At 47.4% G+C, this 23,877-nt stretch overlaps 1 protein-coding gene across 1 annotated transcript; it reads right to left on the bottom strand.

Moving 5' to 3' along the window:
• Nucleotides 1–345: 345 nt before the first annotated feature.
• abcd1 (ATP-binding cassette, sub-family D (ALD), member 1) lies at nt 346–23,465 on the bottom strand. The gene is made up of 14 exons (XM_069680713.1): nt 23,449–23,465; nt 21,461–21,709; nt 19,355–19,464; nt 19,013–19,170; nt 12,627–12,814; nt 6,925–7,099; nt 6,641–6,831; nt 4,831–5,011; nt 4,604–4,746; nt 4,222–4,405; nt 3,977–4,071; nt 2,032–2,177; nt 698–843; nt 346–434 (listed from the first exon to the last, which is right to left on the bottom strand). The coding sequence occupies exons 2-14, from the start codon at nt 21,587–21,589 to the stop codon at nt 346–348; spliced, it is 1,935 nt and encodes a 644-aa protein (XP_069536814.1). The 5' UTR covers nt 21,590–21,709; nt 23,449–23,465.
• Nucleotides 23,466–23,877: the final 412 nt, after the last annotated feature.

Below are 23,877 nucleotides of genomic sequence, written 5' to 3'. Positions count from 1 at the left end.
CTATCCCAGCATCCTTTGCAGCCTGGAAGATGTTTCCCTCCACATCGATGCTGACGGCGCTTGTACACTCGTCCAGTAGAGCGTAACGAGGTCTGGGCCAGACACGTTAACACACAACAGAGAGACAGACAGAGAGAGAGAGAGAGACAGACAGACAGACAGAGAGAGACAGACAGGTTCAGTCTCTGGTCTCAGCGGACTAAGGCTCTGTCTAATCGGGAACTAACAGATCACAGCTGAAGATTTGAACATCCAGGTGAGCTCAAACACAGTAAAGGTACACAGAGGTGTTACAGACGTGTGAGGGACGATCAGCTGTTCAGTCAGAAAACAGGAAGTGAATATTTACCGATGGTAGAACATGCGAGCCATCCCCATCCTCTGTTTCTCTCCTCCAGACAGGACGTCCTTCCAGTCACTGACCGACTCCCAGCCTGCACACACACAACAGTACTGTACTGCATATAGTACATATTGTACTACATATAGTACTACTACAGTACATATAGTACTACATATAATACTACATATAGTACATAAAGTACATACTGAGGCAGTACTGTCTGAGCAGTGGATCACAATAAGCTGAAATAATAATGTGGGCACTTATAAACTAATTTCTAGTGGCTGTTAAAGTCAGGACTCTGTGGTGCGTTCATGTGCTCACTGTAAACTGCAGTGTTTCTATCCCACTGACCTCCCTCTCTGTCCAGGATGTAGAGCAGGTGGACTGTCCCCAGGATCTCCTCCAGGTTTGAATCTGTGACTCCTTTCTGAACCATCTCCTCCACTGAGTCCGGATAGATCACCTGATCCCTGAGGGTCCCCTCGGACATGTAGGGCCTGCAGAGAACACAGGTCTACATCACTGCTGCAGGTCTACATCACTACTGCAGGTCTACATCACTGCTGCAGGTCTACATAACTACTGCAGGTCTACATCACCGCTGCAGGTCTACATCACCGCTGCAGGTCTACATCACTGCTGCAGGTCTACATCACTACTGCAGGTCTACATCATTACTACGGGTCTGCAGGTCTACATCACTACTACAGATCTACATCACTGCTGCAGGTCTACATCACTACTGCAGGTCTACATCATTACTACGGGTCTGCAGGTCTACATCACAACTACAGGTCTACATCACTACTACGGGTCTGCAGGACTACATAACTACTGCAGGTCTACATCACTACTACGGGTCTGCAGGACTACATCACTACTGCAGGTCTACGTCACAACTACAGGTCTACATCACTACTACGGGTCTGCAGGTCTACATCACTACTGCAGGTCTACGTCACAACTACAGGTCTACATCACTACTACGGGTCTGCAGGACTACATCACTACTACGGGTCTGCAGGACTACATCACTACTGCAGGTCTACATCACTACTACAGGTCTACATCACTACTGCAGGTCTACATCACTACTGCAGGTCTACATTACAACTACAGGTCTACATCACTACTACGGGTCTGCAGGACTACATCACTACTGCAGGTCTACATCACTACTGCAGGTCTACTAAAGGTCTACCTCACTACTACAGGTCTACCTCACTACTACAGGTCTACTACAGGTCTACTACAGGTCTACATCACTACTATAGGTCTACATCACTACTGCAGGTCTGCATCACTACTGCAGGTCTACATTACAACTACAGGTCTACATCACTACTACGGGTCTGCAGGAATACATCACTACTGCAGGTCTACATCACTACTGCAGGTCTACCTCACTACTACAGGTCTACATCACTACTACAGGTCTACTAAAGGTCTACCTCACTACTACAGGTCTACTACAGTTCTACATCACTACTATAGGTCTACATCACTACTGCAGGTCTAAATCACTACTACAGGACTAGAGGTACATTATCAGCCAGGATCAGACTGTGACTAAAACGGAGGCAGAAAGGGTCAGAACCCCGAAATACAGCTTCACCACAGAATGGATCAACACCAGTCCACCTGAGAAAGTCCTGCTTACGCTGTAGTATTAGTAGTATTAGTACCTCTGGGGGATGTAGAACATGTGCTGTGGTTCTGGACGGTACAGAACTCCTCCGTAGACGGGCCACAGTCCACTGAGGATCCTAAACAGAGAACTCTTCCCACAGCCATTTGGACCTGTGATCAACACGTTCATCCCTTCGTCCACCTGAGACACAAACACATCATCAACAAAGAGACAGACAGGAAACTGACAGACACAAACACATCATCAACAAAGAGACAGACAGGAAACTGACAGACAGAAGCAAAGTGCTTACTGCTTGTCGATCTGGAGACAGAGGAACAAAGGAGTTCTTTATAACTGAGTGGATCCAGACCCAATCTGATCGGGTTGATGTACTCCAGCTGTGAGTGAAGTCAAGACTCGATCAAGCACTGACTTTCGCTGTTTTTCTGCTGTGTTGGCACATGCTGCTGGCCCCCTAGTGGCACGCCATCAGCCACTTTTCAACCTTGCTGTCACTCAGTTAAGAAGCTCCTCAGCTGCAGGGCGTCAGGTGTGGATGGGATTCACCCTGAGATGCTGAAGGCTCTGGACTTTGTAGTGCTGTCTTGGCTAAAACACCTGTTCGATGTCACTGGGAGGTCTGGGACAGTGCCTGTGGAGTGTCAAACCGAGGTGGTTCTCATTTTAAAAAAGGGGGCTGGAGGTTGTTTACGACGTATCAACGTACTTAGACTTGTTTATGTCACCGTGTTGAGAGGAGGCTCCAGCCGATTGTGAAACCTCAGATTCAGAAGGAACCATGTGGATTCTGTCCAGGCCGTGGAACGCCAGACCAACTCTTTACCAAAGCAGGGCTTCTTAGGGTCATGGAAGTTTGCTCATCTGAAAGCCTACGCTTGTGTCCATCAGGGGGTCCTGTGGGAATATGGAGTACCAGGGTTGTTTCAACAAACCATCAGGTCCCAGGACAAAAACATGTTCTGGGGTGTGTTGGCCCGAGCAGGGAAGTCTCTTCATACCGATGGTGTTCGTGATTTTCATGGACAGTAAAATATATATCTGATCAGCACCGGTGGATCCTCAGAAGGAGAGGGACGCCTGGACTAACCTGCTGAACCTGCTGCCATGAGGACCCGGCACCCGGCACAGACATGAATTGTGGAATGAAGAGGAACCAGATTTTAGCTGTTTCTCCCTGCAGCTGTCTCAGTGTGTGTGTGTGTGTGTGTGTGTGTGTGTTAAATATACTGTATATACATTCTATCTATAATCTATGTATTAAAAACTTTGCAGAAACAAGCATAAACTAAAACACTGTAAACTGTCTTCGTACATGTGACTCCAGCCGGACACCATGAGAGAAAGGACTAATCACAAGAGTGGCAGTCAAAGCTAAGAGGTCAAAGGTCGAGAATCAGACGACAGAGAAGAGTTTCTGTGTCCATCAATGTTCTTCTTCTTCTGTGTTTCCGTCTGTGTGTTTGCTTCCTCTCAGAGCGAGTCTCTGTATAATCGCTCCATTGTCAGAGTGACTGTCAGTAAATGCTAATGAGCTGCAGCTCTGACCTTTGACCTCAGCCACAGACAGAAAACTGGAGCAGAGAATTAGAGAAGACGAAAAGAGATGGAAAAAGAGATAAAGGAAGGGAGAGGGGTGTCCACACTGAGCCTGCTCAATAGCAGAGTGACATCATCACCATCCTTTGGCGACACACAAACACGTGAGCAGCAGAAACACGTGAATCATGTTGTCATGAAGAATTAATGCAGTTATAAACGTTTTCATTCAGCTGCAGATCAAAGGGTTTGATCAGCTCAGATTCATGAGAATAAGTTCATAAAAAACATGGAGCAGGAACGTTCATCAATTAAAACCTTACATTAAATCTGAGCAGGAACAACACTGACACCATGTGGTCGCCAACACACACTGCACCACCCACCTGCCCTGACAGAATGTGTGCGTCTGTGTGTGTGTCTGTGTGTGTGCGTGTTACCTGGATGTTGAGGGAGGAAACCACTACGTCTCCGGTCGGTGTGATGATTGGCAGATTCTCACAGCGAATCCCCTTCTCCACACTGATCACATGACCTGCAGACGGAATAATAATGATAGTGGACGTTAAAACAGCTGGAGCTCCGATCGCCTCACGAAGCGAGGAGGAGAAAAAGTTCAACTCCAGCAGGAGGGGGCGGAGTTAGTGACTGCACACCTGTTTACATGTTTTAAATAGCTGTTTACCTCTGATCTGAAGAGGACCACAGACCCTCTGACCATGCTGAACCACAGCGCCTCCACCTCCTGCTGCTCCTGCTGTCGGCTCCTCCACTGTGTCTGCAGACCGACGATAGATCCCCTCGTTCACATCTTCAAACACATTCAACATTTCAGAGACCCGAGCTGTGTAACCTGCCAGCTCTGTTACCTGTTCACAGGAGGGGGGGGGGGGAGAGGAGAAAATCAGGTAGGACTAGTGAATAAGAGAACAAATAGCACATGGAGAGTGCAAAATATGAGAGAGGAGCAGAGGAGGAGTTTGAAAACAGCAGAAAGAAGAGTGGAGTAAAACAGAAGATTGAGAGGAGGTACAGAGGAGGTTAACAAAAAGGAGCAGGACGTGCACCTCCTTGTAGGAGCTCATGATCCTCTCCACGGCGTCGGCAGCGGCGTTGAGGAGGTTCCTGGCAGTGGTGAAGGCCTGTGTCCTCTCACTCACAAGCTCCTCCTCCTTCATCACCAGGGCCGCCTGCTTCACCTCCTCAGAGTCTGATGACATCAAAGGTCAGAGGTCACACTGTGTTCTCCGTGTGTTCACCTTGTGTGTGTGTGTTTGTGTGTGTGTGTGCTTACCATATTTGGAGTATCCTGTGGCGGTGATGATGGGCACAGCGACCATAACGAGGCCGGAGGCGCTCCACACGTACTTCATCAGGAACTGTTCCAGCATGATGTACCAGAGACGCTTCAGCAGGATGAGATGGATCTGAGACGACAGGGAGCGGTAGCTCCTCTGCAGCTGGGACATCTCCACCTACGAATCAAACACACCTAACGTCATCAGGGACGTCTCCACCTACGAATCAAACACGACCAATGTGATCAGGGACGTCTCCACCTACGAATCAAACACGACCAACGTCATCAGGGACGTCTCCACCTACGAATCAAACACACCCAACGTCATCAGGGACGTCTCCACCTACGAATCAAACACGACCAACGTCATCAGGGACGTCTCCACCTACGAATCAAACACGACCAACGTCATCAGGGACGTCTCCACCTACGAATCAAACACGACCAACGTCATCAGGGACGTCTCCACCTACGAATCAAACACACCCAACGTCATCAGGGACGTCTCCACCTACGAATCAAACACGACCAACGTCATCAGGGACGTGTCCACCTACGAATCAAACACACCCAACGTCATCAGGGACGTCTCCACCTACGAATCAAACACACCCAACGTCATCAGGGACGTCTCCCCCTACGAATCAAACACACCCAACGTCATCAGGGACGTCTCCACCTACGAATCAAACACGACCAACGTCATCAGGGACGTCTCCACCTACGAATCAAACACGACCAACGTGATCACGGACGTCTCCACCTACGAATCAAACACGACCAACGTCATCAGGGACGTCTCCACCTACGAATCAAACACACCCAACGTCATCAGGGACGTCTCCACCTACGAATCAAACACACCCAACGTCATCAGGGACGTCTCCACCTACGAATCAAACACGACCAACGTCATCACGGACGTCTCCACCTACGAATCAAACACGATCAACGTCATCACGGACGTCTCCACCTACGAATCAAACACGACCAACGTCATCAGGGACGTCTCCACCTACGAATCAAACACACCCAACGTCATCACGGACGTGTCCACCTACGAATCAAACACACCCAACGTCATCAGGGACGTCTCCACCTACGAATCAAACACACCCAACGTCATCAGAGACGTCTCCACCTACGAATCAAACACACCCAACGTCATCAGGGACGTCTCCACCTACGAATCAAACACGACCAACGTGATCACGGACGTCTCCACCTACGAATCAAACACGACCAACGTCATCAGGGACGTCTCCACCTACGAATCAAACACACCCAACGTCATCAGGGACGTCTCCACCTACGAATCAAACACACCCAACGTCATCAGGGACGTCTCCACCTACGAATCAAACACACCCAACGTCATCACGGACGTCTCCACCTACGAATCAAACACGACCAACGTCATCACGGACGTCTCCACCTACGAATCAAACACGACCAACGTCATCAGGGACGTCTCCACCTACGAATCAAACACACCCAACGTCATCACGGACGTGTCCACCTACGAATCAAACACACCCAACGTCATCAGGGACGTCTCCACCTACGAATCAAACACACCCAACGTCATCAGAGACGTCTCCGCCTACGAATCAAACACACCCAACGTCATCAGGGACGTCTCCACCTACGAATCAAACACGACCAACGTCATCACGGACGTCTCCACCTACGAATCAAACACGACCAACGTCATCACGGACGCCTCCACCTACGAATCAAACACACCCAAAGTCATCACGGACGCCTCCACCTACGAATCATGTGTGTACCTGTGTGTGTGTACCTTGTGTCCTCCGTAGAAGGCGATCTCCTCAGAGTTGGTGATGATGCGTGAGTGCATGTATCTCAGGTCTCCTTTCCTCTTCGCCTCCTCGGCCACCAGCTTCCCAAACCGCGGCGAGCAGGAGCGCAGCACCTTGGCGGTGAGCGCCACCACCAGGCCGGCAATGACAGAGGGCCAGGTGGTGTTCGCTCCTGCAGAGAGCACAGCCACAATCAGGACCTGCAGTAACTCTCTGTATACCACAGGTGTATTCTACAAGTAGACTGGGGTGGACTGGGGCGTACCTTTGGACTGGGCAGTGCGCAGCAGGGTGTAGCAGGTGACCACCACGTCCAGGATGGGTTTGGTCAGGTTGGAGTACAGGTGAGCGATGGAGGCTGAAAACATGACGATGTCCTCGGTGAGAGACTGATCGGGATTCGACAGACGGCCGTCCATGTTGCTGACTCGATAATACGTCTGCAGAGCCAAAGAGACACTATGTCACAAACACTCTGTCACACAGCTACGTCACAAACACTCTGTAACACAGCTACGTCACAAACACTCTGTCACACAGCTACGTCACACGCTACGTCACAAACACTCTGTCACACAGCTGCGTCACACGCTATGTCACAAACACTCTGTCACACAGCTGTGTCACACAGCTACGTCACAAACACTCTGTCACACAGCTGTGTGACACAGCTACGTCACAAACACTCTGTAACACAGCTACGTCACAAACACTCTGTAACACAGCTACGTCACACGCTACGTCACTAATACTCTGTCACACAGCTGCGTCACACGCTACGTCACAAACACTCTGTCACACAGCTGTGTCACACAGCTACGTCACAAACACTCTGTAACACAGCTACGTCACACGCTACGTCACACGCTATGTCACAAACACTCTGTAACACAGCTACGTCACAAACACTCTGTAACATAGCTGCGTCACACGCTACGTCACAAACACTCTGTAACACAGCTATGTCACACGCTACGTCACACGCTACGTCACAAACACTCTGTCACACAGCTGCGTAACACGCTACGTCACAAACACTCTGTAACACAGCTACGTCACAAACACTCTGTCACACAGCTGCGTCACACGCTACGTGACAAACACTCTGTCACACAGCTACGTCACACGCTACGTCACAAACACTCTGTCACACAGCTGCGTCACACGCTACGTCACAAACACTCTGTCACACAGCTGCGTCAGACGCTACGTCACAAACACTCTGTCACACAGCTACGTCACAAACACTCTGTAACACAGCTACGTCACACGCTACGTCACAAACACTCTGTCACACAGCTACGTCACAAACACTCTGTCACACAGCTACGTCACACGCTACGTCACAAACACTCTATCACACAGCTGCGTCACACGCTACGTCACGAACACTCTGTCACACAGCTGCGTCACACGCTACGTCACAAACACTCTGTCACACAGCTGCGTCACACGCTACGTCACAAACACTCTGTCACACAGCTACGTCACACGCTACGTCACAAACACTCTGTAACACAGCTGCGTCACACGCTACGTCACAAACACTCTGTCACACAGCTACGTCACAAACACTGTCACACATCTGCATCGCACGCTACGTCACAAACACTGTCACACAGCTACGTCACAAACACTCTGTCACACAGCTACGTCACACGCTACGTCACAAACACTCTATCACACAGCTGCGTCACACGCTACGTCACAAACACTCTGTCACACAGCTACGTCACAAACACTCTGTAACACAGCTGCGTCACACGCTACGTCACAAACACTCTGTAACAGCTACGTCACATCACTCTGTAACACAGCTGCGTCACACGCTACGTCACAAACACTCTGTCACACAGCTACGTCACACGCTACGTCACAAACACTCTGTCACACAGCTACGTCACAAACACTCTGTCACACAGCTACGTCACACGCTACGTCACAAACAATCTGTAACACAGCTACGTCACACGCTACGTCACGAACACTCTGTCACACAGCTACGTCACAAACACTCTGTAACACAGCTACGTCACACGCTACGTCACACGCTACGTCACAAACACTCTGTAACACAGCTACGTCACAAACACTCTGTAACATAGCTGCGTCACACGCTACGTCACAAACACTCTGTAACACAGCTATGTCACACAGCTGCGTAACACGCTACGTCACAAACACTCTGTAACACAGCTACGTCACAAACACTCTGTCACACAGCTGCGTCACACGCTACGTGACAAACACTCTGTCACACAGCTACGTCACACGCTACGTCACAAACACTCTGTCACACAGCTGCGTCACACGCTACGTCACAAACACTCTGTCACACAGCTGCGTCACACGCTACGTCACAAACACTCTGTCACACAGCTACGTCACAAACACTCTGTAACACAGCTACGTCACACGCTACGTCACAAACACTCTGTCACACAGCTACGTCACAAACACTCTGTCACACAGCTACGTCACACGCTTCGTCACAAACACTCTATCACACAGCTGCGTCACACGCTACGTCACAAACACTCTGTAACACAGCTACGTCACACGCTACGTCACGAACACTCTGTCACACAGCTGCGTCACACGCTACGTCACAAACACTCTGTCACACAGCTGCGTCACACGCTACGTCACAAACACTCTGTAACACAGCTGCGTCACACGCTACGTCACAAACACTCTGTCACACAGCTACGTCACAAACACTGTCACACATCTGCATCGCACGCTACGTCACAAACACTGTCACACAGCTACGTCACAAACACTCTGTCACACAGCTACGTCACACGCTACGTCACAAACACTCTATCACACAGCTGCGTCACACGCTACGTGACAAACACTCTGTCACACAGCTACGTCACAAACACTCTGTAACACAGCTGCGTCACACGCTACGTCACAAACACTCTGTAACAGCTACGTCACATCACTCTGTAACACAGCTGCGTCACACGCTACGTCACAAACACTCTGTCACACAGCTACGTCACACGCTACGTCACAAACACTCTGTAACACAGCTACGTCACACGCTACGTCACAAACACTCTGTCACACAGCTACGTCACAAACACTCTGTCACACAGCTACGTCACACGCTACGTCACAAACAATCTGTAACACAGCTACGCCACACGCTACGTCACGAACACTCTGTCACACAGCTGCGTCACACGCTACATCACAAACACTCTGTCACACAGCTACGTCACACGCTACGTCACAAACACTCTGTCACACAGCTACGTCACACGCTACGTCACAAACACTCTGTAACACAGCTGCGTCACACGCTACGTCACAAACACTCTGTCACACAGCTACGTCACAAACACTCTGTCACACAGCTGCATCGCACGCTACGTCACAAACACTCTGTCACACAGCTACGTCACAAACACTCTGTCACACAGCTGCGTCACACGATACGTCACAAACACTCTGTAACACACCTACGTCACACGCTACGTCACACGCTACGTCACAAACACTCTGTAACACAGCTACGTCACAAACACTCTGTAACACAGCTGCGTCACACGCTACGTCACAAACACTCTGTCACACGCTACGTCACAAACACTCTGTAACACAGCTGCATCACACGCTACGTCACGAACACTCTGTCACACAGCTGCGTCACACGCTACATCACAAACACTCTGTCACACAGCTACGTCACACGCTACGTCACAAACACTCTGTAACACAGCTGCGTCACACGCTACGTCACAAACACTCTGTCACACAGCTACGTCACAAACACTCTGTCACACAGCTGCATCGCACGCTACGTCACAAACACTCTGTCACACAGCTACGTCACAAACACTCTGTCACACAGCTGCGTCACACGATACGTCACAAACACTCTGTAACACACCTACGTCACACGCTACGTCACACGCTACGTCACAAACACTCTGTCACACAGCTACGTCACAAACACTCTGTAACACAGCTGCGTCACACGCTACGTCACAAACACTCTGTCACACGCTACGTCACAAACACTCTGTCACACAGCTGCGTCACACGCTACGTCACAAACACTCTGTCACACAGCTACGTCACACGCTACATCACAAACACTGTCACACAGCTGTGTCACACAGCTACGTCAAAAACACTCTGTAACACAGCTACGTCACACGCTACGTCACAAACACTCTGTAACACAGCTACGTCACAAACACTGTAACATAGCTGCGTCACACGCTACGTCACAAACACTCTGTAACACAGCTATGTCACACGCTACGTCACACGCTACGTCACAAACACTCTGTAACACAGCTATGTCACACGCTACGTCACACGCTACGTCACAAACACTCTGTCACACAGCTGCGTCACACGATACGTCACACGCTACGTCACAAACACTCTGTAACACAGCTACGTCACACGCTACGTCACGAACACTCTGTCACACAGCTGCGTCACACGCTACGTCACAAACACTGTGTCACACAGCTACGTCACACGCTACGTCACAAACACTCTGTAACACAGCTGCGTCACACGCTACGTCACAAACACTCTGTCACACAGCTACGTCACAAACACTCTGTCACACAGCTGCATCGCACGCTACGTCACAAACACTCTGTCACACAGCTACGTCACAAACACTCTGTCACACAGCTACGTCACACGCTACGTCACAAACACTCTGTAACACAGCTACGTCACACGCTACGTCACAAACACTCTGTCACACAGCTACGTCACACGCTACGTCACAAACACTATCACACAGCTGCGTCACACGCTACGTCACAAACACTCTGTAACACAGCTACGTCACACGCTACGTCACGAACACTCTGTCACACAGCTGCGTCACACGCTACGTAACAAACACTGTGTCACACAGCTACGTCACACGCTACGTCACAAACACTCTGTAACACAGCTGCGTCACACGCTACGTCACAAACACTCTGTCACACAGCTACGTCACAAACACTCTGTCACACAGCTGCATCGCACGCTACGTCACAAACACTCTGTCACACAGCTACGTCACAAACACTCTGTCACACAGCTACGTCACACGCTACGTCACAAACACTCTGTAACACAGCTACGTCACACGCTACATCACAAACACTCTGTCACACAGCTACCTCACAAACACTCTGTCACACAGCTACGTCACACGCTACGTCACAAACACTCTATCACACAGCTGCGTCACACGCTACGTCACAAACACTCTGTAACACAGCTACGTCACACGCTACGTCACGAACACTCTGTCACACAGCTGCGTCACACGCTACGTCACAAACACTCTGTCACACAGCTACGTCACACGCTACGTCACAAACACTCTGTAACACAGCTGCGTCACACGCTACGTCACAAACACTCTGTCACACAGCTACGTCACAAACACTCTGTCACACAGCTGCATCGCACGCTACGTCACAAACACTCTGTCACACAGCTGCGTCACACGATACGTCACAAACACTCTATAACACAGCTGCGTAACGCGCTACGTCACAAACACTCTGTAACACAGCTACGTCACACGCTACGTCACACGCTACCTAACAAACACTCTGTAACACAGCTACGTCACACGCTACGTCACAAACACTCTGTAACACAGCTACGTCACACGCTACGTCACAAACACTCTGTCACACAGCTACGTCACACGCTACGTCACAAACACTCTGTCACACAGCTGCGTCACACGCTACGTCACAAACACTCTGTCACACAGCATGACGCTCATTCAGTGAATTACACCCTCGGGGGGGGGGAGGACATGGAGACCTTGTCTTGTTCACAGTTGGTTTAAGAGGAGTCGACAGTCTGTTATTAGCGAGCCAATATTAGCATGCATATGATTAGCATCATAGTTACAGTCAATTACACAAGCACCTGCTAACCAAGCTAGTGCTAACATTAGCTGACTGTGTGTGTCACCTGGTTGGTGAAGTACAGCTGGTAGGCGTGGTCGACCAATCGGCTCCTGAAGCTGAGGGTCAGCTGACCCTCCAGGAACCTGATGGCGCTGTTGATGAAGGTCGCAGGAACGGCAACGAGGAGCCACTTAGAGAGCTGCAGGACGAAGGCCTGAGGGTCCTTCTGCACGATGCAGCGCACTATCACACCTGAGACAATAACAATAAACACCTGAGCAACCTGATCATTTTAATGCAATAATAATAATGATGATAAAGAGTCGTTTGAGGGGTTAGTTAATGAACCTTTTCTGGAATTTCTGGAAGTATTTACAACTTCGACACCTTCTAGTCAACGCTGTGGGGAAAGGAACCCCACCTCAACAGTGGAACCTTCTCTCTCAGGTTCTAAAGGTGAGGGGTCTGGGACACACTATTTATGATGCAATGATTTTCCAACAGATGGTCGCTGTATCGTAGCTCTGATGTCACTTGGACAGCAGATCTGAACTTTGACGTTTCAGAGAAAGAGAGGGACCATATATGTGAGAACACGACGAGGACATCAAGGGACGTCACACGAACCTAATGGTGATCATTGGGCCTCTTCTTCTCCTGCTTTGGGGGGTTAGCCCGAACCCGAACGTATTGAAAGCATCACCTGGACAAACTCTGTCACACCAGTGGAACGGCTGGAATACAAACGATAACGAGAAACTGAGGAGCCCAGGTGAGCCCAGGTGAGCCCAGGTGAGCCGTCTATTCATGAAAGGTTCACAGAGCTGGCAGAGGTGTCATCATACGAACAACTCTCTGTCAGCTGTAAAGACAGGACTGAGAAATATGTGGCGAGGTGGCAGAAACGGATTTAGCCCACAGTGGCATCTTGACAGGGCCGGCACGGGCATTTGCACCGTGTTTTTTTTTTTATGTCACTCCAATGACATCATGTCTCGCGGTGGGTCGAAGTGGGCGCCCTTATTTTAGTTTTTGGGAGTGGGGAGGTCTCACATGCAGAGGAGAAGGGAGATGGGGAGGGGGGCGAGGGCTGTCCTGACTTTTTTTGTCTTTGCAGTAGTGATTTTAGCGGTCCATGAAACAGTCTAATGCCTTCGTTGTAAACCATCACACATGACACTAGTCGGCCAATGAAATCTGTTACTCAGATAAACATCGCAACCGGACCCAGTGTGAGAACACCGACACACATGGAGGAGCCAGCTGACAGGAGAGTTACACAGGGGAGGAGAGAGGGGAGTCAGGGGAAAGTAGACGTGGTGCTCGAAAAGGAGAAAAGTATGAAAACAGAGCTTTTAATCAAGACAGACTCGTATGTTCCGTAACCATGGCGATTATTAATCACAGACACTGTGCGACTCTGTCACTCCGTTTGTTCAGAGGCTCCAGGCTGCAGTTTACCTCACTTCACTAATAAACCTGAGAGTCACACAGAGCGACATCATCCTCTGCACGTCTGTCTGTCTGTCTAACTGTCTGTCTGTCTGACTGTCTGACTGTCTGACTTTCTGTCTAACTGTCTGACTTTCTGTCTAATTGTCTGTCTGTCTGACTGTCTGTCTGTCTGTCTGTCTGTCTAACTGTCTAACTGTCTAACTGTCTGACTTTCTGTCTAATTGTCTGTCTGTCTGTCTGTCTGTCCGTCTGTCTGTCTGTCTGTCTGACTAACTGTCTGTCTGTCTGACTAACTGTCTGACTTTCCGTCAAACTGTCTGTCTGTCTAATTGTCTGTCTGTCTAACTGTCTGTCTGTCTGTCTAACTGTCTGTCTAATTGTCTGTCTAATTGTCTGTCTGACTAACTGTCTGACTGTCTGTCTGTCTGTCTAGCTGTCTGACTTTCTGTCTAACTATCTGTGTAACTGTCTGTCTGTCTAACTGTCTGACTTTCCGTCTAACTGTCTGTCTGTCTGACTAACTGTCTGACTTTCCGTCTAACTGTCTGTCTAACTGTCTGTCTAATTGTCTGTCTGTCTAACTGTCTGTCTGTCTAGCTGTCTGACTTTCTGTCTAACTGTCTGTCTGTCTGTCGGACTAACTGTCTGTCTGTCTGACTAACTGTCTGTCTGTCTGTCTGTCTGACTTTCTGTCTGACTGTCTGTCTGTCTGTCTGTCTGACTAACTGTCTGTCTGTCTGTCTGTCTGTCTGTCTGTCTGTCTAATTGTCTAACTGTCTGACTTTCTGTCTGTCTGTCTGTCTGTCTGTCTAACTGTCTGTCTGTCTGACTTTCTGTCTGACTTTCTGTGTAATTGTCTGTCTGTCTGACTTTCTGTCTGTCTGTCTGTCTGACTGTCTGTCTGTCTGTCTGTCTGTCTGTCTGACTAACTGTCTGTCTGTCTGTCTGACTTTCCGTCTAACTGTCTGTCTAATTGTCTGTCTGTCTAACTGTCTGTCTGTCTAACTGTCTGTCTAATTGTCTGTCTCTCTAATTGTCTGTCTGTCTAACTGTCTGTCTGTCTAGCTGTCTGACCTTCTGACTAACTGTCTGTCTGTCTGTCTGACTAACTGTCTGTCTGTCTGTCTGACTAACTGTCTGACTTTCCGTCTAACTGTCTGTCTAATTGTCTGTCTGTCTAACTGTCTGTCTGTCTGTCTAACTGTCTGTCTAATTGTCTGTCTCTCTAATTGTCTGTCTGTCTAACTGTCTGTCTGTCTAGCTGTCTGACTTTCTGTCTAACTGTCTGTCTAACTGTCTGTCTGTCTGTCTGTCTGTCTGACTAACTGTCTGTCTGTCTGACTAACTGTCTGACTTTCCGTCTAACTGTCTGACTTTCTGTCTAATTGTCTGTCTGTCTGACTGTCTGTCTGTCTAACTGTCTGACTTTCCGTCTAACTGTCTGTCTGTCTGTCTAGCTGTCTGACTTTCTGTCTAACTATCTGTGTAACTGTCTGTCTGTCTAACTGTCTGACTTTCCGTCTAACTGTCTGTCTGTCTGACTAACTGTCTGACTTTCCGTCTAACTGTCTGTCTAATTGTCTGTCTGTCTAACTGTCTGTCTAATTGTCTGTCTGTCTAACTGTCTGTCTGTCTAGCTGTCTGACTTTCTGTCTAACTGTCTGTCTGTCTGTCGGACTAACTGTCTGTCTGTCTGACTAACTGTCTGTCTGTCTGTCTGACTTTCTGTCTGACTGTCTGTCTGTCTGTCTGTCTGACTAACTGTCTGTCTGTCTGTCTGTCTGTCTAATTGTCTGTCTGTCTAACTGTCTGACTTTCTGTCTGTCTGTCTGTCTGTCTGTCTGTCTAACTGTCTGTCTGTCTGACTTTCTGTCTGACTTTCTGTGTAATTGTCTGTCTGTCTGACTTTCTGTCTGTCTGTCTGTCTGTCTGTCTGTCTGTCTGTCTGTCTGACTAACTGTCTGTCTGTCTGTCTGACTAACTGTCTGTCTGTCTGTCTGACTTTCCGTCTAACTGTCTGTCTAATTGTCTGTCTGTCTAACTGTCTGTCTGTCTAACTGTCTAATTGTCTGTCTCTCTAATTGTCTGTCTGTCTAACTGTCTGTCTGTCTAGCTGTCTGACCTTCTGACTAACTGTCTGTCTGTCTGTCTGTCTGACTAACTGTCTGTCTGTCTGTCTGACTAACTGTCTGACTTTCCGTCTAACTGTCTGTCTAATTGTCTGTCTGTCTAACTGTCTGTCTGTCTGTCTAACTGTCTGTCTAATTGTCTGTCTCTCTAATTGTCTGTCTGTCTAACTGTCTGTCTGTCTAGCTGTCTGACTTTCTGTCTAACTGTCTGTCTGTCTGTCTGTCTGTCTGACTAACTGTCTGACTTTCCGTCTAACTGTCTGACTTTCTGTCTAATTGTCTGTCTGTCTGACTGTCTGTCTGTCTAACTGTCTGACTTTCCGTCTAACTGTCTGTCTGTCTGACTACCTGTCTGACTTTCAGTCTAACTGTCTGTCTGTCTGACTGTCTGTCTGTCTGTCTGACTAACTGTCTGTCTGTCTGACTAACTGTCTGTCTGTCTGTCAAACTGTCTGTCTGTCTGTCTGTCTGTCTGTCTGTCTGTCTGACTAACTGTCTGTCTGTCTGACTGTCTGACTAACTGTCTGACTGTCTGTCTGTCTGTCTAGCTGTCTGACTTTCTGTCTAACTGTCTATGTAACTGTCTGTCTGTCTGACTTTCCGTCTAACTGTCTGTCTAATTGTCTGTCTGTATAACTGTCTGTCTGTCTGACTTTCTGTCTGACTTTCTGTGTAATTGTCTGTCTGTCTGACTTTCTGTCTGTCTGTCTGTCTGACTAACTGTCTGTCTGTCTGTCTGTCTGACTAACTGTCTGTCTGTCTGTCTGTCTAACTGTCTGTCTAATTGTCTGTCTCTCTAATTGTCTGTCTGTCTAACTGTCTGTCTGTCTAGCTGTCTGACCTTCTGACTAACTGTCTGTCTGTCTGTCTGTCTGTCTGTCTGACTAACTGTCTGTCTGTCTGTCTGACTAACTGTCTGTCTGTCTGTCTAACCGTCTGTCTAATTGTCTGTCTCTCTAATTGTCTGTCTGTCTAACTGTCTGTCTGTCTGACCTTCTGACTAACTGTCTGTCTGTCTGTCTGTCTGACTAACTGTCTGTCTGTCTGTCTGACTAACTGTCTGACTTTCCGTCTAACTGTCTGTCTAACTGTCTGTCTGTCTGTCTGTCTAACTGTCTGTCTAATTGTCTGTCTCTCTAATTGTCTGTCTGTCTAACTGTCTGTCTGTCTAGCTGTCTGACTTTCTGTCTAACTGTCTGTCTAACTGTCTGTCTGTCTGTCTGTCTGTCTGACTAACTGTCTGTCTGTCTGACTAACTGTCTGACTTTCCGTCTAACTGTCTGACTTTCTGTCTAATTGTCTGTCTGTCTGACTGTCTGTCTGTCTAACTGTCTGACTTTCCGTCTAACTGTCTGTCTGTCTGACTAACTGTCTGTCTGTCTGTCTGTCTAACTGTCTGTCTGTCTGTCTGACTGTCTGTCTGTCTGTCTGACTAACTGTCTGTCTGTCTAACTGTCTGTCTGTCTGTCTGACTAACTGTCTGTCTGTCTGTCTAACTGTCTGTCTGTCTGACTGTCTGTCTGTCTGTCTGTCTGTCTGTCTGTCTGTCTGTCTGTCTGTCTAACTGTCTGTCTGTCTGACTAACTGTCTGTCTGTCTGACTGTCTGACTAACTGTCTGACTGTCTGTCTGTCTGTCTAGCTGTCTGACTTTCTGTCTAACTGTCTGTGTAACTGTCTGTCTGTCTGACTTTCCGTCTAACTGTCTGTCTAATTGTCTGTCTGTCTAACTGTCTGTCTGTCTGTCTAACTGTCTGACTTTCTGTGTAATTGTCTGTCTGTCTGACTTTCTGTCTGTCTGTCTGTCTGTCTGTCTGACTAACTGTCTGTCTGTCTGACTAACTGTCTGACTTTCCGTCTAATTGTCTAACTGTCTGTCTGTCTGACTGTCTGTCTAATTGTCTGTCTGTCTAATTGTCTGTCTGTCTGACTGTCTGTCTGTCTAACTGTCTGACTTTCCGTCTAACTGTCTGTCTGTCTTGTTGAGGCAGACAGAGAGCTCTCTCTTTCATGAGATTTCTGCATGGACGACATTACTCTACCGTGTGATCGTGGCTCGTTAATTAATTAGTTTGATAAAAAACATTTATCTGTCTGACTGTCTGTCTGTCTGTCTGACTAACTGTCTAACTGTCTGTCTGTCTGTCTGACTAACTGTCTGACTTTCCGTCTAACTGTCTGTCTGTCTGTCTGTCTAACTGTCTGTCTGTCTGACTGTCTGACTTTCTGTCTGACTGTCTGACTTTCTGTCTAATTGTCTGTCTGTCTGACTGTCTGTCTGTCTAACTGTCTGACTTTCCGTCTGTCTGTCTGTCTGTCTGACTAACTGTCTGACTTTCCGTCTAACTGTCTGTCTGTCTGTCTGACTAACTGTCTGACTTTCCGTCTAACTGTCTGTCTGTCTGTCTGTCTGTCTAACTGTCTGTCTGTCTGTCTGTCTGTCTGTCTGTCTGTCTAACTGTCTGTCTGTCTGTCTGTCTGTCTGTCTGTCTGTCTGTCTGTCTAACTGTCTGTCTAACTGTCTGTCTGTCTGACTTTCCGTCTAACTGTCTGTCTGTCTGACTAACTGTCTGTCTGGCTAACTGTCTGTCTAACTGTCTGTCTGTCTTGTTGAGGCAGACAGAGAGCAGCTTCAGTGACGAGGTAAACCTCTCTCTCTCTTTCATGAGATTTCTGCATGGACGACATTACTCTACCGTGTGATCGTGGCTCGTTAATTAATTAGTTTGATAAAAAACATTTATGTGTTTTCATATACAAACATAAAGACACAAACTGGGGCATAACAATACACCAAAATGTGACAATGTTCATGTAACAGTGAATTAAATATAATATTAAATATTATTATTATCATTGTACACGTACCGTCCAGAGCAGCGACGTAGATGGACAGGAAGGTTCTGGACATCAGGGTGAGCGAGTGGAGGACCAGCAAGCCGATCTCTGGACACAGTAACCGTGGAAACAAGAGCTTCAACAGACGGGACAGTCTGAGGACAAAGTCCCTGTTCACTGATGGAGACCTGCACACACACACACACACACACACACACACACACACACACACACACAGTGAAACACAGACTGACGACAGTGAATATAAACACTCAGGGTCTCTGTCATAGACTGTATATAGAAGTAGGCGTGGTCACTGTGATAGAAACATAAACAGTTAATCCAGATATCTCTGAACACACACACACACACCTGCTGTCTCTCTTCTTCTTCTTCCCTCCATTGTTGTCCACACAGGTGGAGGTGCTGACCCCGCCTACAGGTAGATTAGCTCCATCCAGCTGTTTACCTGCTGCACTCCTCTAAAACAAAACAAACACATTAAAAATAAATTAAGGATATTTAATGTATAATTTATATATATCTGACCTGTGACCCCCAGACCAACGCTCTGTATGTGTAGCCTATATACAGTATGTGTGTATGTGTGTATATATGTGTGTAATGTGTATTTAGATACATAAACAGGACTGTGCAAAGGTTTCAGGCAGGTGTGAAAAAATGCTGCAAACTAAGAATGCTTTCAAAAATATAAATAATAATTATTTATTTTGATCAATTTACAAACTGATCAGTGAGCGAACAAAAGAAAAATCTAAATCTAATCAATATCTGGTGTTACTACGCTTTGCTTTCCAACCAGCAGCAGTTCTTACAGGTACACCTGCACACAGTCAGGGATGTTGTAGGATTATAGTCAGGTGTATGATCAACCAATGATACCAGATAGGTGCTAATGATCATCAGTGTCACATGTAGGTTGAAACACAGTCATTAAGTGAAACAGAAACAGCTGTGTAGGAGGCTTAAAACTGGCTGAGGAACAGCCAAACTCTGCTACCAAGGTGAGGCTGTGGCAGTATAGCTCATAAAGCCCGCCTCCTCCATGTTAACAGATGGGACATGAGTCAAACTATAAAATCAAAACACACGTCAAATATATTTTTCTCAAACATGGTTTCTGTCATTATAGTTAGTTCTTATCCTGCTGATTTATGTCACAGTGTTCATTTTACTCACAAGTTTATTTTTAATTAGTTATTTGATGCTGTCGAAATGATGATTGACAGCTCTGTTGACAAATTCGGCTCCTGCAGCCGATCAGTTCCAGGTGAGCAGAGTGGAGGACGATCCGCGAGAGGAGACGTAACTAAAACAATCACTACAGTCATTGAAGTTTCCATACCTGTGAACTTTAACCTCAGACCAACACAAGAAGCTGTTCTGCTGTTAAACACGCCGGCGTGCGGGATCCTTGCTGTTGTTTCAGTAAGTTAAGTGTGTGTTTGGGTTAGCGGAAGTGGCTACGTCAGCGCCACCCGCAGATCTCTACTGCGCAGACTCTGGCTCCGTATGACGTCACCATCGCAAGATGGCAGCGCCTATCACAGGGCTGTTATGGCAACAATTACGTACAATGGGAGCAGATGGAGACGCGTCCTCCATCTATATATACAGTCATTGCTCAGAACTGGCAGAAACCAGTGGGACCCAGGTACACCCATCTACTGTCCGGAGAAGTCTGGCCACAAGTGGTCTTCATGGAAGAGCTGCAGCCAAAAAGCCTCCGACATGGAAACAAGGCCAAGCCACTCAACGATGCACGGAAACATAGGAACTGGGCTGCAGAGAAATGGCAGCAGGTGCTCTGGACTGATGAGTCACAATGTGAAATATTTGGCTGTATGGAGTCGGAGATTTGGTCAGGATTAATGGTGTCCTCAATGCTGAGAAATACAGGCAGATACTTATCCATCATGCAATACCATCAGGGAGGCGTATGATTGGCCCCACATGTATTCTGCAGCAGGACAACGACCCCAAACATGCAGCCAATGTCATTAAGAACTATCTTCAGGGTGAAGAAGAACAAGAAGTCCTGGAGCTGATGGTATGGCCCCCACAGAGCCCTGATCTCAACATCATGGAGTCTGTCTGGGATAACATGAAGAGACAGAAGGATCTGAGGAAGCCTACATCCACAGAAGATCTGTGGTTAGTTCTCCAACATGTTTGGAACAACCTACCAGCCGAGTTCCTTCAGAAACTGTGTACAAGTGTACCGAGAAGAACTGATGCTGTTTAGAAGGCAAAGGGTGGTCACACCAGATATTGATCTGATTTAGATTTCTCTTCTGTTCATTCACTGCATTTTGTTCATTGATGAAAATAAACTATGAACACTTCCATTTCTGAAAGCATTCTTAGTTTACAGCATTTTTAACACCTGCCTAAAACTTTTGCACTATTTTTTTAATGTGTGTATAAATATATATATATATATTTATAATATCTGACCTGTAACCTCCTCCAGACATATGGGGACAGTTTTTTGATGGTGTAGGCGGCAAGCAGCACGGCTGTCAGCTTCCTGAGCTTGGAGCTTCGCCTCAGCTGAGCCGGAAGCTTCTGATAGGCCAGCTGCATGCTGACAGACAGGTGACAGGCGACCAATCAGAGGACGGTAACAGCAGCGTGTTACAGGAGAGGTCCACTGTGGACAGCAGCCTCTTCGTCATGGAAACATGATGATGTGTGGTGGTCCACCTGTAGAGACAAGTCACCTGCTCAGGTACAAACTGATGTCACAGGTGAGATATAATAAATGATCATATAAACATCATGTGATGTTTTTGTCTTCACTCTCTAACTGAAGCGCGCTTTAACATCCTAATGTCTGTCAGCTCACATCCATTGTTATCTGAAGTCACTTCCTGTAGTCAGTGCTCAAGATTTTCAAAATAAAATGGAAACAGTTTATAAAATGTTGACTTTTATCAGAACCACATCATAAATTTCAATGTCAGTGATTTGTTTAATGAGATTTAAAGCTGGAGAACATGACCCACTGTTTCGCCTGTTTAAATGTTCAGAGCGCCCTCTGCTGGACCACACAGTGAACTACATCAAACACTGTGCTGAGATGCACAGAGTGAAGTCTCACTGTTTTACAGTGTTACAGTTTCATGTAGCAGACGCTTTTGTCCAAAGCGACGTACATCTGAGAGTTAATACTACACAAGCAACGATCGAGACAGGAGGGAACAAAGTCAGAAAGAGCCAACACACAGCTTCAGGTGTGATCGGACACAGGTGCTGACAGATAACGATAAAGATATAGATGATATAACTGGAGCGACAGATCGTCACGTTTGACTGTTGTATTTTCTACATACTTCTAGTTCTTCATCACATGTTGTCCTTTATGTTACAGCGCTCCGTGTGTACTCTGTGTTATTGATCCAGGTAATGCAGCATCCTGCTCACCTGTGTCAACATCACATCCTACACCAAGGTCCTGACCCAGACCGTGTGTCTGGTGTGAATCAGGTGTTTGTCGCACAGAGGCGATGAATGAAGTGAATCATGCGGATGATCACGGTCGTCATGGAGATCAGAGCTGGAGAGTAACTGATACTCAGGTACGTGTAATTTACCTGAGTATTAACATTTCATAATAGTCTGCCCTGTGCTTTGATCAGACAGACTGTGTTAGTACTAACACAGAGCTCCACCTGTTCACGCTTCATAAAAACTTTACCTGAGCCTGATTGACTGTGAAGATCAATAACTGATCAGATCTCTGACAGTCAGCAGTGTGATAATATGATATATATATATTACTGATATAACCTCAGTGATCTGAGTGTTTATAGACTTCGAGTACCTATGTGACCTCTTCGACCTTTAAAAACTCTTTAATAAACCCGCTCAGACACCTGTAGGACCCTCCGTATGTTCGCACCAAACAGACCCGGAACACTGATCAGAACCAGCGGCGGAGAGGTCGGCTCAGACCCGGTGAAGGAGCAGCACAGCCTCGGTAGAGGTCCGGTTACCGTTAGCTTCTAACAGTTCATACTCAGTGAGTTAGCCGCCTGTAGGCTAACGGCTCAGAGCTAACTGTCCCGTTATTCCGCTCCAGATAAAAGAGGTGTTTCCATTAACTGTGGTCTGCAGGTCCCGTTACCGTTCCCACCGAGCCGACACCGAGCCGGACTAACAATTTAACCCGGGTTTTAAACCCCGGGAGCTAACACGGCGATGCTAACGGAAGCTAACTGCTAACAGAACAGGAACTTTGTTGTTCTGTGATGTGGACATGAAAAGAGGTCAAAGTTTTGCGCTCTTACCTGCTTCATCTGATCGCGGATCAGATCTCAACACATATAAAACACCCCGCTAACACCTCCTCTGTATAAATGTTAACTTTTGTTCGAGTGTTTTACCCGGTTTACGGTGATAAATATCGCCGGAGAGCAGAGAAAAGTTCAGCATCTGTTTACCTGAGAGGACCGGCCGCGTCCCTATACTCTCAATACGTCTCTCCTCCTCTCCTTCCCTACACACACGTCCTACCTCCTGTGTTTGACTGATAACACCAACACTCTGATTTATGGAACCAGTGAGGAGAAATCTTTATTTAAAAACAACTTGTTTACAATCAGTCTTTATACAAAGCGTCTTCAGCTCATCAAACAGCAGAAAGGGTGAAAAAAATACAAATGACCAAAGAGTCCAAAAGATAGAAAAGGATTTTTAGAGCTCCAAGTTTAAAAATACAGAAACACAGATGTACAGAGTGCACCTGAATACATCACTGTATGGACAGCTGCGATGTCACACTGACAGACAGCTGGTCCTGGACCTGAAGGAGGACAAGGAACACAACCTCTGGGTCCCCTGAACACATGCTGACACACCACAGTACTCAT

Source organism: Semicossyphus pulcher, unplaced genomic scaffold, assembly GCF_022749685.1.
Source record: "Semicossyphus pulcher isolate SPU_LCO1_2020_fin unplaced genomic scaffold, fSemPul1.0.p SCAF_40, whole genome shotgun sequence".
In the NCBI taxonomy this organism is placed as follows: Eukaryota; Metazoa; Chordata; class Actinopteri; order Labriformes; family Labridae; genus Semicossyphus; species Semicossyphus pulcher.
This window is presented reverse-complemented; position numbering and strand designations above follow the sequence as displayed.